Source organism: Aphidius gifuensis, linkage group LG1 (assembly GCF_014905175.1).
Source record: "Aphidius gifuensis isolate YNYX2018 linkage group LG1, ASM1490517v1, whole genome shotgun sequence".
NCBI lineage: Eukaryota > Metazoa > Arthropoda > Insecta > Hymenoptera > Braconidae > Aphidius > Aphidius gifuensis.
The window spans coordinates 15,056,149-15,077,616 of record NC_057788.1 but is presented as its reverse complement, the minus strand read 5'-3'; the positions used below and the strand labels follow the sequence as shown (position 1 = coordinate 15,077,616).

General features: G+C 28.7%; 1 protein-coding gene across 2 annotated transcripts in view; it reads right to left on the bottom strand.

The window, feature by feature from the left end:
• Window positions 1–20,711, bottom strand: part of LOC122849168 (homeobox protein unc-42) — a 78,493-nt gene extending 57,782 nt beyond the window's left edge. Inside the window, exons 1-3 of one of the 2 annotated variants that reach the window (XM_044147772.1) lie at window positions 19,413–20,711; window positions 11,546–11,673; window positions 11,127–11,234 (exon numbers count right to left, since the gene is read on the bottom strand). In XM_044147772.1, the coding sequence (XP_044003707.1) occupies window positions 11,127–11,234; window positions 11,546–11,673; window positions 19,413–19,632 (456 nt within the window). In that variant the 5' untranslated portion in view covers window positions 19,633–20,711. The remainder of the gene's footprint in view (window positions 1–11,126; window positions 11,235–11,545; window positions 11,674–19,412) is intronic. The other variant, XM_044147781.1, reaches the window with a different exon arrangement.
• Window positions 20,712–21,468: the final 757 nt, after the last annotated feature.

Genomic DNA, 21,468 nt, shown 5'->3' with positions numbered 1-21,468 from the left:
TTTTCGAAAGATCTTGTTTTTATTATTATTTTCACTTTTTTCTGGCATCGTACGATAAAATTTTACCATTCAAATATAAAAACAATAATTTTTACTTTTTATTTAATGAAAAGTCTGTTTTTTTATCAATCAAAAATAGGATTTTCTAATTTAAAAATATATTTTTAAAAATTCTTTCAGTCCAGCAAATAATCCTGCACTATACAGTATAATTATTTTTATATTTCATTTTTTATATAATTTAAAATTAGGATCACAATTTTATTATTTAAAACGAATTAAAACTATTTATTTAACATTTATAATACGGAATAAAATATTTAAACAACTATACAATATCCGCGGTAGAAATTCGACGTCGGGTCCGACTTAATATCGACATAACGTGTTTAATCTCAAAATTTTTCCCTATGCTTATACATGTAGTCTCGATATTGAGTCGGGCCCGACGTCGATTCGACGGAGCATTTCTACCAGGGATATTAGTGATTCATTTGTGATGTCACCAACACAAATTTTCAAAGTATTTTTCGAACGCACCTTATAGTTTGGTAGCCATACCCAAAGTAATTTTATATTTTTTCAATTTCATATTTTGCTTAAATTTATCCAACGCATTAGTCATATCACGTGACTGATGTGGTGGGATTATCGAAATACCAATACTTCATTTATCACTCGCTACAACAGTTTAAATAGATAAAACGTGGCCTAACAACATAGTGTAATAACCAGATCATGTCTACTTCAAGTTATTATGTTGTTTATAAGATATATATATACAAAAACAAATAGTGCGAATTTCAAAATACTCGGCAAACAATGCAAAATCACATCACTTAGTTAAATATTTTATCAATATTATCAATTTTTAACTGACGTAAAATATTTATTCCTTTGTTTGTAATTAATAAAATTGGTCCCATGTGTTAAGGCATTAGTTTCAACCTCAAGCGGTCCGGTCGTTTAAGAAGTTGCAGGTTCAAATCTCCGTCAGGACATAAAATTTAACAATAAAATTAAAAAAGGAAACAAAAAATAAATAATCATATTCAATGATCATAAATCAATAAAATTTAATCAAACTATATATAGGTATATATATATATATATATATATATATATTTATTTATTATAAACAATTTTTTTTTTTTAATTTTAATGTGACGCAGTGTATTTTTTCTGAGTAATTGTACACTGAGAGAAATTTTAACTAAAAATTAAAACCCATGTTGAATAGAAATTACTATACACAGAGAAGGATATGTTAACAGTTAACATATCCTGTTTAATGTTAACATATGCCATGTTAAAATGGGTGGTGGCTGATAAGTTTACATCAAAGATATATATATTAACATCAAACATACGTATCTTAATAGTTAATATGCGTATGTTAACTATTAAGATATCTGTAATTGACACAATTTGAAGGTTAGGCTGATAGTTGAAGACATTTACGTATGTAAATATGAAAATTGAATGTAAAATCAAGAATGAATTTACAAAAAAACTAAATTTAAATAAATTTATGACAACACGAGTACATATTATATTATATTACAATTAGAATAGTATCACAATAAAATGTCAAAAAAAAAAGATTACAAGAAGTAGACTGGCGCATCAAAATATTTGGCCGCGTAAAGATACGTATATTAACTATAAACATACGTATGTTAACAGTTAAGATATCTATGTTTATTGTTAATATATATATCTTAACATTAAACTTTTGTATGTTTAATGTAAACATATTGGTATGTTAACTGTTAACTTATCCTTCTCTGAGTGTATACTGCTTTGTAATTTTTGTTTTATTTCTGGGATTGGCCGCGAGAGATGATATTCTACAATAAAATTATGTAAAATGTCACACAATGTCAAAAAATTGTTATGTTACTTCAAGTCTCTGTACATCGTTATCTATTGCAGATAGACATGGGGTTGAGTGGAGTTAATTATTGAGAATTCAATTCTAAACAATTTTTAAAGAATTACTTTTTTTGATTAATCTCTTAGATAATGAGTTATGAGTTATTTAAAATAAAGCACATACATGTTTTGTGGAAACGATAAAAAATATTATAAGTTCGAATAAAAAATACTGAACAATTTAATTAATATTCTAATATATATAATAAAATTTATCATGTACACATATAAAAGTTAGCATAGACTTAAATATTTTTTACTATATCGCTTTGTAAAAATTCTGGTTGTGGGGCGAAATAATACAAAGATGGCCGACTGATTGAACAAATGATTGAATTGTCATGTAATTTCAAGCATTTCTACAGCCTTATCTGTTGAAGCTAGGTATGGGGTTAAGCGAGGTTTATTGTTGGTAATTTATTTCTAAACAATTTATCAAGAATGAATTTTTTCTATTTATCAATTAGTTTCCGAGTTTTGAGCGTGTAAACAGAAAAGAAAAAATGTTGCCGGGAATTGATTGCCGTTTTCCGTGAATCTAGCACAAACTGCCGAATTTAGCACAAAAAATGTCCAACTTTTAAATAAAATTTATAATAAAATATAGTAAATTCTAAAACCGGTAGTGCGTAAATTCTCAGTCTGCTAGAATTTACTTGTGAGTATCGTGAATTTAGTCATTTTTTTTTAAAGAAAAATTACAATAAAATTATGTCATTTTTATGGCTTAGTGTTGTATATAGTCAATGGCCAAATTTTTTACATAACTTTATTGTAAAAATTATTCATCAATATACGAATAATTCTTACAAATAATCGGAGGAACGCAGTTTTTACTATTCGCTTTGTAATTTTTTCTTATACGTTTGTAATTTTTAGTTAAAATTTCTCTCTGTGTATTTATTACGGCCACGAGGGCACTTTGTAAAAATCACGGTATTTTGTATCTTGTATGAAAAAAAACAATTACATTGTAATAAATCACGGATTAAACTCTGTAAACTAAATTAATTAAATACAAGAACAATTAGTCCGATTAATGTTCAATAATTTGATTTTTACCATGTGAAAATAAATATTTTTTTGTCATTTTTACATAAAAATTCACTCCGTGATAGTAGACCGGAATAAAATTCTCAATATTAAATGTCAGTCGTTAAGTCGTATATATACACCATGTTCGATAGTGAAGCTATTTTTCAAATAAGTAATAAAAAATAGCTTAAACACTTGAATTACACCTTAAAAATAGGATAGAATTTCATCGTTTAAATATTGCAATGACAAATATCATTTAAAATCACTATTGTACAATATATAATTATAACGTTATATATAATTGGTTACTATGTCGTGTTAGTATACTTATATCTGTTTATTTACACACTACAATATGACTTAATTTTTATGACAGTAGCTGTACAACAAAATTTTTGGGGAAAAGCCACGAATAAAACATTCCGGTATACGGGCCTCTCAAGCCTCAACTATTAATTCGTAATGATTATAAAAGACGGAAAAAATTATGGAGTGAGAAATGAACAAGGAGTAGTGCCTATCTAGTGATCCTTTGTGCATAGCTTATAGGGCAACGAGCTTCTAAAAGCAAACCGCGTTTTACTTGGCATCGCAGTTTAACAGGGTTAAGTCATGGTGGTTCTTGAGCTTTTAACGGAAACAACACACCCATTGAATTATATATCAAAAAGCAAAGATACGCAATGTTGACTGTGTCTTTTGAATATATTATAAACCTGGCATAAAAATTCAACTACATGTACACCAAACGAACAGCGAATTTTTTCTTTCCAATTTGGGCGTTATTCACTTTTTACTATATAGGTTAACAAAACATGCATATTTTAAAAAAAATTTTGAAACAGTTGAAATTTGTGGGATCCTTTATTTTGTTTAATGATTTTTTGGAGGGCTTACAAATTTATATATTGTTTTTGCAAATTACTCTGAGCTATGCTGTAATAAATTTAGCTAGCAGAAATTAAATCCATCGCAATTAGAAAAAAAGTTATCTAATTGTTAATTAACGTGTTACTCTAGTAAACTCGAGACCTCTGGCAGATGGCATATGAAAACATTATATTTTCTATGAGTGCAAAAAGGATAGAAAAAAGAAAAAAATATTGTCTCTCACTTCCACTCATGTATTTAGACAAAGACAAAAATTTATTTTTCTATTCTATGAACAAAATATTTTAGGTCAGAAAATTATTATTTAACTGAAAAATTCAGTTTTTTTTCCTCTACAGACTGATAGTTTTTGAGAATTCTCCAACTTTTAGTTTTATATTAAAGTTTAAGTTGAACCCAAAAAAGTAAAATCTCCCTATCTCACCGTGTTTAACCTGGAAAAAAATAGCAACTTTAATAGTTTATTATAAACAAACAAAGTTACCTAGGACAAAAAAAAAGTTATGAATAGATGTATTTCTTTGCATAGAATCGTTTTTTATTAAGGTACAACTAGGGAAAATTAAAAATAATGACGATTTCACGAATTTTATAGAGTAGATAATTGAAATAACGATACACCTTTTTCTTTAATCAGTTTTTTTGTTATAAGATGTTTTTTTGATTAATTAACTGTTAAAGATGGTCCTTTTTTTTGAGGTTAAACATAGGCTCTTATGGAAAATGATGTTCGGCTTTTCATAATACCCCATCGAAATACTTGAAAAAATAATGCCATATTTACCAAAAACTAAAGGATAAAACTAGAAAAAAAGACGAAAAATCATCACCCAAATTTAGTATAGGTTTTAATATTCAATTTTAATTAATAGAGGATAATAAATTTTTGTCTTTGTCTAAATACTTGAGTTGAAGTGAGAAACAGTATTCTCTTTCTAATCTTTCGTCCTTTTCGCACTCATGAATATATAATGTTTTTAGCAAACATCCGTCAGATGTCTCTCATTTTGCCCTAGTTGTACCTTAATTACATTGGTCTCTAACTATTTTGACTTTACTCGAGTAACACCTTAATTTTTTTCAAAAAAAATTGTCGGTTGTCATTTTGGAGGGTTTACAAATTCGGATTCTGTCTTTACAAATTGCTCTGAGCTATTCTGCAATAAATTTAGCTAGCAAGAATTAGATCCATTTATTAGAAAAAAGGTTATCAATTTGCTAATCAATTTTTGTTAGAAAAAAATTGTTTATTGATATTTAGGAGGGTTTACGAATTCGAACATTGCTTTTACGAATTGCTCTGAGCTATTCTGAATCAGATTTGGCTAGCATCAGAAATCAAATATATCTATTAGAAAAAAAGTTATCAATTTGATAATTAATTTTTTTGAAAAAAAATTTGTTAACTGTTATTCTGGGGGGCTTACAAATTTTGATATTGTGTTTACAAATTTTTACAAATTCAGAAGTACCTCCTATCCTGAGCACTTCTAACCGATTTTTTGAAGACAGTCACTTAAACCTTTGTCCAACCCTTAATTTATTGTTTACAAAATTTTTTAATAGGTTTACAAATGTTTAGAAACTCAAACGCTTCTAATTCGCCTGACACTAATTTTTTTAGACGATGCGCAGTTTTAAGTTCACAGAGGTGATCCGAATTGGATCCAATGTTGCTAAGGCTATAGCTGGATCTGGGTTTTCTAACTTTCCTGATCTGAATCGGATCTCATTTATAGCTAAGGCTAACTGGGTCTGATTTTTCTGATCTAGATCACTAAAGAACACTTGTCAATTCCCAACCATTAAGGGATTTCGTCGATTTTTTAAAACGAAGAGTGAGACAATATTTTTCCTCTGTTTTTTGTCTCTTTCGCACTCATAGAAATATTGTGTTTCTCAAAGTCATCCGCAAGAGGTCTCTAGTGATTTTTCAATAATTCCTCATAAAAATCAATTTTTTCATACTTTAATTATTAATTGTAAAAAAACTAAGCTCCAAACCTCTTTTATTTTTTTGAAGTGAAACTTCTTTTCGCAGGGTAGTGAAAAAAAAATCAGTGTGTCGGCCATGTAACGCTCGGAGCAAGCGACCGCTCGGACCGAGCAAGCATTTGCCCATATAACTAATAAGAGTGAGTGAGTGAGTGGCTACGAGCGAGAAAAGAGATATGCTTTGAATGAATGCGTGTGTGCGTTGCCAATACACTCAGAGAAGGATAAGTTAACAGTTAACATACCAATATGTTTACATTAAACATACAAAAGTTTAATGTTAAGATATATATATTAACAATAAACATAGATATCTTAACTGTTAACATACGCATGTTTATAGTTAACATACGTATCTTTACGCGGCCAAATATTTTGATGCGCCAGTCTACTTCTTGTCATTTTTTTTTTTTTGACATTATATTGTGATACTATTCTAATTGTAATATAATATAATATGTACTCGTGTTGTCATAAATTTATTTAAATTTAGTTTTTTTGTAAATTCATTCTTAATTTTACATTCAATTTTCATATTTACATACGTAAATGTCTTCAACTATCAGCCTAACCTTCAAATTGTGTCAATGACAGATATCTTAATAGTTAACATACGCATATTAACTATTAAGATACGTATGTTTAATGTTAATATATATATCTTTGATGTAAACATATCAGCCACCACCCATTTTAACATGGCATATGTTAACATTAAACAGGATATGTTAACTGTTAACATATCCTTCTCTGTGTGTAGTGTAGCTGATCGGTTCGCAGCGCTTATGAAAATAATGAATCAAAAAATTATAAATGAATACATATACTCAATTGAAAATTATTATTAGTATATTTATGTTATTGATATTATTATTATAATTATTATTTTATTATTAATATCGATATTATTATTATGGATATAATGAATACCAATGATATTATTACTATTATTAAATTGATATTATTATTCTTCATAATATTATTGATATCTATAACGATAGTATAAATAAAAATAACAACAATAATTTCAATAATATCATCGATATTAATAATATTAATATAATATTAGTAATAATATCAATGGTATGAATCATATTAATAATAATATCAATGGTATGAATCATATTAATAATAATAATAATAAAAATAATAATAGTACTGTTAATAATATTCAAATATAAATATTAGTAATTATTAGTATTTATATTTCAAATATTATTATTATAGATATTGTTATTAATATCAATAATATTGTTAATAATTGATAATATTATTGAAATTATTGTTCGTATTATTATCATTTATATATATTCATAGTATAAATAATAATAATACCATCAAAACAAAAATTCTTAATTTTTATATACAAAAGTGACTCATTTTTTCCTTTTTTAATAAACAAAAGAGGTGAAATAAAAAAAAAATATGAATAAAAAAAATTAGGCAGGTTTTTCAAAATTACAAAATCAAATATCAAATTTATAAACTATCGTAAGAAAACCGCCTAATTTTTTTTATTCATATTTTTTTTTTATTTCACCTCTTTTGTTTATTAAAAAAGGAAAAAATGAGTCACTTTTGTATATAAAAATTAAGAATTTTTGTTTTGATGGTATTTCACCTCTTTTGTTTAATTAGACGATATTCTGGGGAAAATCCTAAGTTTTCAAGTTTCTAACAATTTAAAAAAATTTTTTTGAAAATGAAAATCATTAAAATGAAGTTTAGAATATGTAGAACACAAGTGTATATTCATTAAAATTTCGTTTCACAATTTTAAACAATTGTTTTTTAAAAACAAAAAAAAAAGAATCTAACGCGTGCCAACTGCCAAGCCATCCCTGTATACAGTGAACCAATCCGATGCGCGTATCCGTATGTGAGTATGCGTATATATTGATGTGAAGTGAAATGAAGATAGCACCGATGCATGTATAAAAGAGGACGGAGAGATAAACGAAGAGATCAGACCGGCAATATTAAAGAGGGAAAGAGAACGCGACGAAATGAAGCATTTTTAAGTTTGAAGAATATTTTTTAGTCAAAACTGTGACCTGGCATTTACGGGGTATTGTATCAGTTTTATTATTCATCGGAAAAATTCGAGGATAGGCTTATTGGATAGGGAAACATCAATATTGATAAGGAAACTATTATTACTTCAAATTTAAAATTGATATTTAAGGAGTTATTAAATAAATAAAGAATTGTGACGTCACACACACGCAACCTATTTATATAAACACCCGGTAACATCTCTCGCGCTGGGAAAAAATGACTCGAGACTCTACCGAGTCTCCTGATATTAATAACGATAATTATATGAATAATAATAATATTGATAATACTTTAATAATATCAATGGTATTAATAATAATAATAATATCAATAACGATATAATATTGATAATATTTATAGTTTAACTATAATATTTATAGTTTAACTATAATATTTATAGTTTGGATATTATCGCGATATGATCGATATTATTATTATAAATATCACATTGATATCATCATTTATACTATAATAGGGTTCTTCGATTCTTAGAAAAGGAATCGATCTTCAAGAATCGAATTTGTAAGAGTCGGGTATTCGATATATATCGCCACAAAAAGTACTCAATTCATAAAGAATCGATTGAAAAATCGTGTTTTTATAATTATTTTTTTATTAATTTTTTTAATCATACATTATTTTTTATGTATACACAATATTAATACAAAAAAAAACGAATGAAATTGAATGACAAATATGATGTTAAAAAAGAGAATATTATAAATATTAATAATAAATAATTAAATATTATTATTATTCATTAAATATTAAATATTGAATAATATTCATATTTATATTAATATTTATTATTTCATATTAATATTTATTATTTATATGAGAACTGCCAGAAGCCAATCCCCAATCATCAAGTGCCAACGAACTTTATTGTTTCTTTCTAATTTTTTTTCTTTTTTTATTTTATATTAAAAAAGAGTTTAAAATAAATACAAATGATGGCCTAGGTTTATAAAACCTAGAGCAATGCGCTTTGTAAGGGCGAAAAACAAGACCGATTCTTTTGGCGATATTCGGTGAAAAAGAGTCGTGAATCGATTAATCGGCTCTGAAAAGAATTGGATACTTGTACTCGATATGAATCGATCCAGTACTCGAGTACTTAAAAAATCGCCGAGAATCGAAGACCCCTACACTATAAACATTATCAATATTATTAATTGATTGTCAATATTATTAAAGTCGTTACAAATATCTTGACGAACTGCGAAAGGCGTTTCACTTCCCTCGCGCGTACTGCTCACACACAAATTTTTTTCTATACGTTTTGTTTTGTCTCATTTTATAACCCGATAGTTTTTTTTCACGATGTCATATTGTCGATTAGAGATATTGGTATTTTTATGGACTTTTTTTTGACAAAAATCGCATTCTCCATAAGAGCCCATCTTAAAAGTTGTCAACTTTGAAAATTAATAAAAAAATAACGAGCTTCCAAACAATTACCAAAAAATTACATAAAATGTATTAGTATTTCAAGAATCTACTGTATAAATTTCAAAGCATTCTCATATTCGGAAAAAAATCGACGAAATCTTTTAAGTAGCTTAAATACAAAAACGTACTCTTCATTTGAGAAACTTTCTTCTTTTTACGCACGAGACTGAGCGCCCGCTTGCGCGGTCATTTTTATTTAACCTGAATGTCGATGTCTTATGTTTGGGAATACATAGTTACGTTTTGTCGTACGTTTTTTAATATAGTAATTAGATATGTATTTATATACTTTAAGTTCGTTATTGTATCAATGGCTTTTTTTTATTTATCTGTACATATATATAAAAATAAATAAACAAAAAAATTTTGTGAGCCATCTAGACTCGCGGGTTTATTATGTGTAAACATCTTCGGCGTGTTTCTACGGAAAATTCCTACGAATGCGCAAAGTGGTTAAAAATGGAGTTGAAATATGAAAAAAACGGCTATTTATCGGTTATATGTCGTATAGTTATTGAAATAACGAATTATTCTCAAATTTAATAATGACAATCAATAGAGATCGTCGGGGAGAAGAAAATGTTTTTAAAAAAATTTCGATATCTTTAATCGGACTTTATTTTTTTTTTCAAAGTTATCTCTGGGTTCAGTCGGGTTTGACTAAAGTAAGCCGGATCCAGTTTCTTTTACTTTTTCCTGATCTGAATCGGATCTGGTATTGCTAAGGTAAACTGGATCCAGTTTTCCTTACTCTATCCTAATCCAAATCGGATCCGGAATGCCGGGCTTCAGTTGAAGTTTGATTTTTCTTCAAAATTAACCTCCGGGTTCGATAAGGCTTGGCTAAGGTAAGCCGGATCCGGTATCCCTGATTCAAAACAGATTTAACTTAGAAGAATTTGAAAAAAAAAAAAAAAAAAATTAATTAATTTCAGAATGTCATTTTTTTTTTTTGATAATATTAAATACATTGTTGCTCATATATAACATCAATTATATCAAGTTTTTCTATTGTAATTTTTAAATAACGTTTTACGCTTGTAAATGGCTTTTAAATTTATCAATTCCATGTACACCGCCGTGGTCGACAGGATAGTGTCACCGACTTTAAACGGACAATCCCCGAGTTCGATTCGCGTAAGCTCCGGAGTTTTAGTTTAGTTTAGGTTGAATATTCTAAGATATAAATATTGTTAAAAAATAGTATATTTCGTTACAAGTGCCCAATCAGAGAGCCCGCTCTCAACGCATTTGGAGGGGCAAGCACGAGCCTTGGCGAGTGTTTCCCCTCCAAATGAGTTGTGAGCGGGCTCTCTGATTGGGCACATGTAACGAACCATATTTTATGTTACTAGGGACAGTGGTAATAATGTGTGAATTTCTAAAAAGCGCACTACCCCTCTTACGCTTTGGAAATTCACACATTATTCCCACTGCCTTTGTAACATAAAATAATTGAAAAAAGCACATATTTTTTTTTTTTTAATCAAAATTCAGATCCGATTTAAGTATAAATTCGGATCCGTTTTAAGTATAAATTCGGATCTATGCTGGATATGCATTTTGCAATCCGATTTTGCTAAGGGGCCCTTATTACAACCGGATCCGTGTTCCCTGATCCGATCCGGATCTCTACCGGCGTTACATTCGGATCCAAATCGGATCTGGTAAACCAAGTCCGAATCGGACCTTATATCAGGTAAACCTGATCCGAATGAGACCAAAATTTCCACTCGGGAATTAGCATTTGCACTCACCTGGATCCTAGCTTCGTTTAATTTTGTGCTTCTCGCCAGTTCTTCTCTGCAGTATATGTCCGGATAATGAGATTTTGCAAACGCCGATTCCAATTCTGCTAGCTGTTCCTACAAAACGATTAAAAATTGTGTCTATAGGCTTCATATGTACTGTTTTGGCAAACATTGAATATTGCCACGATACAATATGATAATTCAGGCATTAAAAATAATTGAGATATCATCGTATCGTCGGGTGCATTATCGTATCGTATCATCGATATCAGAACTATCTTCGATATATTATCATCAATATTATAGCAGATATTCTCATCAATATTACGATATTTTTCCCAGATTAATAATAATTCAATAACGTAGCAAGAACATGTTTCTTTGCAAAATATTATTATGGTAAGAAGGAGAAAATTATTCTTTACCTGAGTAAAAGTTGTTCTGTGTCGCCTTCTTGCGGGTGTCGGACAACTGGCTGTGGTTGGTGTGTGGCCAATATGGGGACTTGACGCACAGGGTTCTGGTTTCAACTTTTTAAAAGCACCTTCAACACCTAAAAAATGCATATTTTTTTATTCTTTTTTTTTATCTACTCAAACCTGTATGTATATATACGCGTGACTTTTTTTTATATACATGCTTTTTTCAAAATCAGTGCGTTTTTTATGATATTTACTGCGAATGGTATACGAGTTGAAAAAAAGGTGCTTTAATAAAAAGATCAATAAAATATATGTGAAATAAAAAGGATAAATAAAAATATCAGGCGGTTATTTCAAAATTAATTCTATGTTTCTTTACGAAACGAGTTTTGTATTCTTACAAAAACTGTAATTGTATACAAAAATTTTTAACAGTGTAGATTTGATACATAAGTAGGTATATTCAATTTTTTAAACGTAATTAAATGTTAACAAAGTTTTTTTTTGTTGACATTGAAAATTCATTGCTTTTCTTATTTATTATTTAATGCTATTCAGAAAGAAATGATGGAAATCGATTGAATGACTATTTTAATTAAGAAAGATGTGGTTTTATTAGAACAAATTTGGTACTATTAATCAGTTTTCATTATTGTTTTCAATTGATTTAGCGTTTTCTTAAATCAAATGATTTATGTTTCAATAAAATCAATAATCATTTTATTTTATCAATCATTTTGTATAAATTTCACTGTTTGCATCCATGTTTTTTCTATAACACATAATAGAATTATTATATATAGATATCTTTGACCATTAAAAATGATGAACTTATGTTTTTAATATAATCTATATTTATTTTTTTCAATTATAACATATAAATGAATTAAATATAAAAAATAAATATTGATAGTCCGGAATTAAATATATCAAGTATAAAATAAGCATTGAAAACTCAACGTCAAGATTTTTAAGTATTGAAGCTAAGTTCGAAAGTTAAGCCATTTTTCAAATAAGCATTAAAAAAAATGGCTTAAACCCTTGGAATACACCGTAACCATCAGAGTCCACGGGTTAAATATCAGAATGGCAAAAATCGAAGCTTAAGCCATTATTTTTGATAGTTTAGACTTTCAATGCAGTTTTTTTTCAAATTGAATTGGAATCCTAACTGTGATCGAACCTACGACTTCCTATTTACTAAACTTGTGTGCTAACGCACAAGACCATTCTTACAAGTTGGAAATTAAAGAAATTTTGTTCACATAAGTTACGAGGCGGTCCTATCATTTTTCCAATAATTATTTTTTTTCGGATAACAGTTTATTTTATTTAAAATAATTGAAATTAAATCACAGACTATGCGATAATTAATTTGGCAAATAAATATGTAAAGAAAAAGTTAGAACTTGAGAAAATAGTTGTACACAGACAATTGGTTGTAATTATAATTTTTTTCGGATAACGCTTAACAGTTTCTATATTTTATTCAATTCGATTAATAACGTAAATATAATAATAACTAATAAAATAATAATAACATATGAATATTGATTTTATAAATAATTGATTTTTAACTAATATTATTAAATTACTAACTTTATTGAATTAACAATAATGAATTAATCATTCGATTACTATCATTTGTTAATAATAATTTATTAATTATACTGTCAATTTTAAATTTTCTAAGATAAAAAAAACTTAGAAAAATTTATTTAATAAAATAAGCCTTGGTTAAATACTTAATTTCAACGTTTTACTATTGAAATGAGCAATACTGGTTAACCATAAAAAAACATGGTTTGTTCAAGGCTCATTTTTATAGTTAAGAGGTAAGAATAAAAATGTTTGGCATGATGAGTATTTAAAAAAATGGCTTAATTTAGCCATGGTTAGCATGGTTAAAAATCTCGGAAAAAATGGCTTGTACGGCTTAGAATTTGATTCCAATACTCAAGCTGATACTTAATATTTTATCCCGGGAGTCTCTTTTTGTTTTCTTTTTGAAATTTTTTTCGAGACAGAGACGGAATTTTCTAGGCGAGACGAGACGAAGCAAGATTAGCAATTTGCAGGCTATTTTTGAGACCGTTAAAATATCATCTTGTCTCTTCTCGTCTCGTGCGCATCTCTAAATGTATATCATTCGAAAAAAATCAATACTGTTCTAAATTAACGTGTTATTTCGCATCGCTCTTAATTTGAAGGTGATGGCTATTCGTTCATCAAATTTCTCTTAAACTTATCTTATATATTCTTAAAAACAAAAAAAAAAAACAACCAGTCTTGAATTAAAAAAAAAAAAGTAGCTCAAATGGTGACAATTTTCACTCAAACTAATCATTTATTTTTTCAACTTAAAGCTTAAAATTTCCAAGAAATAAATAATTATCTAATAAAAATTTTATGAAAACTTCTTGATTATTTAGATCAGGGGTGAATTCACCCCATTTTTATGTAATAAATTTTTCAAAAATTTCACCATTTATTTATAACATATTCCTGTGAAGATGGCAATGATTCTAACACTTGAATAAAAAATACAAAATTCCATTAGTTATGTTTAGAAAAACAAATAATAATAATAATAAATCATAAGCAATATTATTAGGAACAATTAAATTAATAAGTCATTTTTTATCAAATTTTAAATGAATTGGTCAATTTCAGTTAGTTTTAAAAAACCCAAATTATTTTTTTAAAGTCATCAAGAGTACTAAAATGATAACTGAACACGTCTTGGTCATTCTCAGAATATGACTCAATAAATTTTCTATTGGGAGATATATATATATATATATATATATACATACAGCCAGAAGAGGTGAGAATGATGCAACTAAGGTAACGAGAACCAGTGGCGGCACCGTAACAAGCAAGTCTTTCACACTATGGTAACTTGATTAGGGTACTAATTACCTAATCATGTTACATGCTGATTCAATGTTCGAGGATGAATACTGTCCACTTTACGAACCTTGCTACCATTTACCTCATTCAAGCATTTCCATACGAAACTCGGTCAAGTTCATTTATAAGAAAATCGAGCTCGATTCGTTGTGTGAACACCTTTGATTTAAAGGCTAAGTAGATATAAGCTTATATTTAGATTTTGTTACAACAAACTAGGAAAATTTTCGGTTAAAAATAAGTCAAAGTATTTTTAAAGCTAGCAGAAAACTTTTTGGTAATAAGTTGTTTATAATAAAAAAGAATTATTTATTTCACTATTTGTTATAAGAAAAAATATTTTGTTCATATTATTCAAATAGAGTATCTTATTGAAAACAACAGATGGTTTGTGTCAAGATGCAAACTTCTAAACCTTAAGGAGGTTATGCACAAATTCATTGCGGGTGTTGCGGGGCGCTTCTGACGTCACAGACAAAACTGAAATCCGACTACACTGTGAAAAAATAAAGTGAAAAGCGCCTGCGCCCCATAAACAATATATGGGATTGCGGGTATATGTGTGTGTTTGAACATGTCATACGTTGCCACATCTAATTTTTGTAAAGTTTATAATTAATTACTCATTAATTGACCGATCAACATATGAAAATTTTTCGCGCAATTAATAAAACTCGGTTTCTAGTATATGTGTGATTTTTTTCAAGACTTTTTCATCATTTTTTCTATCCGAAAAAAATGGTTGAAATCTCCATAAGAGCCAATGTTAAATATTATTTTCAATAATTAATTACAAAAAATTTAACCGATCAACATAAGAAAATAATTATACCGTTGTATTCAGAATGAAAAGATCTACTTGTGTACAAAATTTCAGAAGATTCTCATTATATTTTTTAAAAAAAGAGTAATTTGTGCATAACCTCTAAAATTAAGCTCTAAAATTATGCCCCATTGTGTTCGATTCAAACAGTGGCTGTTTGAGAAAAGTAAATTGCCTGTTTATTTTCAACAAGAAAGAATTTGATTCAAATAACAAATGACTCAAGAAAGACATTATCGGTAATGAATTAAATAAATTAGTTCTTGTTACAAATAATAAGGGTTTTGAAGGAATCAAATTTTTCGTCAAACAAATAAAATGTTGAAAATATAAAAATAAAAAAAAAAATTTATTTAATTCTTAATTATGTATTACATTATCAAGGAAACTACAAATAGAAATTTCTCTTTTTTCGTTTTGTTTTAGGCTTACTAACTGAAACAAAGAGCTTAACGCGTGATTCGAACTGGGGATACGTGCGCGGGTAATGCTGAAAGTACGAACAAAATTTTATTTCTTATAAATAAAAAAATTGAGGATCACGAATATAGTTTTTTTTTCACAGCTATAAATTTGGCTGTGAATATCAAGAAAAAAAAAAAAAAAAAGAGAGAAAATGGACAAAAGAATAAAAAAATACCAGGAAATCAGTTATTCAGAATCAACCTTAATTGTTAATCATTCTGATCTAGAGTGTTTTCGGAATTTTGTCGATGTTTTCTTTTTTTTTTCTGATTCACCAGGAAATAAATATACATGGAAAATGAGTAAAATAAAACTTTATTAATTAATATTTTATAATATTTTATATAGATACTTTATATTATATATATATAATTTATCATAATACTAATTAGTATAGATTTTTTTTCATTTTCAGCATGAAAATTATAACCTGTATTAAGTGCAATATCTGTAAATATATTTTTACTGAATCAGGGGATAGCCCAGTTTCAATTCCCCTATAGCATTCAATGTTGATTGTGGATCGCATTCTCGTCATACGATGGCAGTCTGTCTTTCATGTAGGGTTGGGAAAGCCGGGTTGGGCTCTCCAGACCGCTGGCAAGTATTCATTTGTCAGTACAATCAGTACAATCAACTGTGAGTTAATGAAAATAAAACAAGCATAGTTGTCAAAAGTAATGTCATGGTATTAGGAAACAAATTCATTGCAGTCAAAAGAAAAAAATTATTCAATTGAATGATAAAAATAACGACTCCATGCTCATGAGCCTATATATGCCAAATCTGTATGGAGTATACCGATGACAAGCAAAAGAGATGATATTCTCCATTACTGTGTTTATCTTCCGTGTATTTTCTATGGATACTGACTCAGTTTCTCTTGTGATAGAGTCAAAGCCCGTGACCCCCATAGAACGTAAGTAAATTCGGTGCTGAGCTGCCCCCCGCCCATATATCAGATTCAAAAAAACTTACATGTAATAACTTACATAAAGCTTTTACAGTATTTTCTCGCTAATTATTTCTTGCTATTATACGGAGGTGGTCCGCAGAGAGACACCGTATATATTACTGCATTTATCTACGGAAAAAAGACATTTATCTCTCCATATCTAATAACTTATTAAGTAATAAGCCTAGACACTTCATGGCATGACCAAAAGAAGCATTCCATTAGCTACAATTTTTATATTTTGGATTTTTTCGAAAATAATGAGTTATGCCATGAATGTTAAAAATGTAAAAAATTTCATTGTCTTTTTTTTTTAATATTCAATATCTCGTAGTAAGCTATAGATCAAATCTAAGTTTATATAGTAAGTATACTAAGATACAAATCTAAAATTATAGACTAATTATAAGTTTCATTATAATTTTTTCTACAAATCCCCGCTATTTTGAGCGTTCTTGATCTTGAAAATTTGACGAGATATTGACTTTTTAGAGTTTTTTACACCTACTTATTTTTCCTAAATAACATTGGAATTTGTCAAAATCAACGCGTAATGATGGTAGACCTAGCCTGTCTCTTAGCAAATATATTTTGCCATTCTACTAAGAGTTCTGTTATGCCAAATGAAAAAATCGAGGTATTTTGATAAAACACAGTTGTATTTGATATTTCAAATTGTTTTTCTGATTGTCATTGAAACTACTTTTTGAATATCATGTTTGTCCATTCAAAAAGTATATATAAAAAGATAATATGTATTCAATGTACATATGTGAAGATTATTATCTGTGAAGAACTTAGTTATATATTTTTTTTGATATTTGATTTCATGTAGCGGGATTTGAACTTTGGATCTTCAAGTTTGAAATCAGGGCTCCTATCGACTAAAGCATTTCGCGAGTTAGTTTTGATTAAAATTTTACGTTCTCATACAAATACACTGAAAAAAATTATTTCTAAAATTTAGAAAAAAACTTTTTGTCAAAACACTTTTTGAAAGAAGAAATAAATGATTTATTAGAGGTTGGGTTAGAAATATTTAATTTGTAAAAAGAAAAAAAAAATTCTTGAATTTAACAAAATTTGTTTATTCAGTTCAGGTGGTATCACAACGTTTGACTATAATTACCCCCTCACTATTCATCTTGGAGTTAACTTTTTCAAATTTGATATCACAGATATAAAAGCTAAATCTGTGTTAAAACTACACTCAATTTATAACTATTGAGCAATAAAATCTCAAGAAAAGCTATTCTACACAAATCGGCTAACGATGATGTCATTAATACATGTTTTTATTCAACTCTAGAAATTATGTCAATTGTTTGCTTCATAAATATATATACGCGCATTCAATGTGTAGAGGTCATTGAAGCCATCGTCGTGTGAATAAATGGTAACACGTACTAACACAGTCTTTCACATATAAATTATTTTATCTTTATTTATTTATTTATCTATCTATTTTTAAATATATGTTAATAAAAGTTTTATAAGTGTCAAGTACTTCATAAAGTGTAATTTTTCGATGGGGGCGAGTTCAATGAGAGTATAAAAAGACACTCGACCTAAAACTATACTTTTACCTTCAGGCACAAACATCGAAAGGGCACATCTGTCATTTGTTGCACACCAGTTGGTCGAGTATACTATTTGACCATAGAAAATAGAATAAAAAGAAGTGATTATTTCAACGGGTTCAAGAAAAATCCGTGGATTAACTTAACTTGTATGAACAAATTGATCCCTCTTTATTCATCTGTTTTTTTTTATAAACAGCTGGACAGGATTAAAATTAACTGACCATTAGAAGCTTCTTCAGGAGTAAAGAGAAAAAAAATCGGTGAAACTGAAAATTCATGGACAATAACAAAAACCTCGCATATTACAGGCGACCTACCAAAGTAAATATATATATACTTATTGTGCTGGTTCGATTATTAGTTTTTTTTTTCATTTCTCTATGATCATAGAAAAAAAAAAAAAAAAAAAAAAAAAAAAAAAATGAAAAATTGTAGAACTAAATATTTTTTTTCTTAAATTAAAAAAAAAAAAGAGATAGAATTGTATTAAAACATTATTACGCAATATAGTGTAAACAATAGCTCAGGTCGGCCAAGCTATAAATCCATGTTGAAATTACAGCACTCACCAGACTGAAACCAGAAGTCCGCCTACCACATTAGGGCACCCCCGTGTCAAAGTCTGTTAGTCTTTATTGCACTTTATGGATTCAGTTCTGTCCCTTGATACAGAGTTCTATTATCCTACAATAACTATATATATGTAAAGAACAGGTACGACTATATGTGAGGATCTCATATTGGACGTAGCATCAAGTGGGAATATAATAACAATAATAAAATCAATAATTATAATAGCAATATAGTAGTAGTAGTAGTAGTAGTAGTAGTAGTAGTAGTAGTAGTAGTAGTTGTTGTTGTTGTTGTTGTAGTAGTTTCAATATATTCTATAGTCATAGTAGTAATTATGAGCACTCCGTGTTTCACCGCAACAAGCTATAATTGCTCATGATGAATGATGATAAGCGGGAAATTTACCGTATTTAAAACCGTGCTATACATTTTGAGTTATCTGATATCATTTCGTTTGTATGCATGTGTGTGGGTGTGTCGAAAAAGCAATAATATTGTTCCTTTTGAATATTTCGTGAAAGGTATAAGGGTGAGATATAGTAGTTTAAATTTTCTCACCAACAGAAGTAGGATTACCAACACTATTTCTGCCAGGTGTTGCTGCTGGTGTTGGTGGACTAGCTTCCAGACCTTGATGGACACCATAAAGTCCAAAATCTTGTTCATTCGAACTTGTACTACTGCATTTTCTTTTTTCTTGATTATGATTTAAATGAAAAGTATCGTTTTCAACAAGACCAACTCCAAGTAAACCAAGGTTAGGCCTCAATTCGTCCATTAGTTTATTTTGACTGCAATTGGCTGCTGCTGCGGAAAAATTCAGTTGCCGACTAAAAATTGCTGGAAATATGTTAAATTGTTGATGGTCCAGACTGAGTGCAGTGGTTGGTAGCGAACCACTCACTGATGTTCCGCCGACGGAACCAACACCGCCACCTGGGCCACTGCCACCTGACAAGTCGTTGGCCAGGATGATGCCGGGATGACCTTTATTGGTCCTCAGACCTAAATTCTATCAAACTCGAAAAATTTTTTGCTCTTCAGTTTATTTTATGAACACATCATTTCCAGATTCTGGGTAACTTGACTTTAAATTCTACTTATTGTTTTTTCTATTAAATGTTATCATAAATTTAATATTATACTAAATTCACTTCTCAATCTACGAAATAAACGCGTTCGATTCCAAACAACACAATGAAACTTCATTCAACCACTCTTTAAGTTATAAAAATCAATTAGTCTTTAATTTTTTTTTCACTGGAGCTTTCTTTCCAATCACAAGAAATTATTTTGAATAAAAATTTAAAAAAGTCATGAAAACTAATAGAAAAGTAAACCGTTGTATTTTCACCAGTAACTGTCGTTGTTTCACTTTTTCGACGATAATTAAATGCAAGAAAGAGCAACTTTATTTTTTTCTTTTAATTGTCAAGTGCTTTTGAATGATTTTTTTGTTCTTTTAAATACCCTAGTGATTTGTATATTTTCTGAATATATATATTTAAGTTATAAGGGCGCTGAGTGTTCTCGAAAATTTGAATATCGCATGAAATTGTTTGTAATTGAGTGATTCTGATTAAACCACCGGCAAATATTTTTTCTTCATTAACCACCAACTTTTTTCCTCTTTTAAACGAAGTCTTTTTTTTTCAATATCTTGAACAAAATAATTTAATTTTTTATATGTTGTTGGTCTTTGTGTTGGTTATGATGAAAGTTATACAGTGAGAGAATGTGAAAAGAATTTAATTGAATATTTGTGTTTCGTTAGAGATAACTAATGATGATTTGAGCACACCGTTCTCTATGAGTTCTTGTGGGAATCTGTTCTCGAAATGCAGTTAGTTTTGTGACTTGGTGATGCGTCCAAGTGAGAGAGAGAGGGGATGGAAGAAGATCCTTAGGACCGGGCAAAACACCATTCATACCACCCTCACCGACTGTTTATGATGCGCGCTGCCCTTGTTTTATTACTGGTGGCTTGACTATATGCGGGACCATGGCAACAACCAATCATCGATGCCAACTATCAACCAGGCTCTTCCTAGCACCCAATATGGTGGCTGTCCAATGAAAATTCCTCTGGAAAATAGCCTGCCAGCGATTTTCTTTCCTTTGTCCTTGTTGCTTTACGACCCTGTCCGACTTTTTTTTCAATTTTCTTCCGTTTTCCTTCCCCTTTTATTTATTTATTTTTGTGTAGTTGTGTTTGTTCTTTTTTTTTTTTTTTTTTTTTTGCTGTCTTCTCTCTGCTGGTTTCCTCCAACGATGAAGAAAGTCTATAGACTACACTTTTTTCGTTGACGTTTTGGTATCTACTTAATTTTTTTTTACTATTTTTCTTCCGGACTTTTTATTGTCCATCATTTATTTGGTTTTTAATAATAAAAAAGGTAACGTAAAACATACCTTTTAGAATTATTTTTTTTTGCAAATTCGATTATTTTTGTATTATCCTTTTTTAGATAACAATTCTCATTTTATGTAAAATAGTACCTTATCATTCAATTTAGAGGAAATAGTATCACTTTTCAATACACTATTTTTTTACTGATAACAGATTTTTCGATTCTCGAGATTCGCAAAAAAAATATCACGGCCGTGTCACACA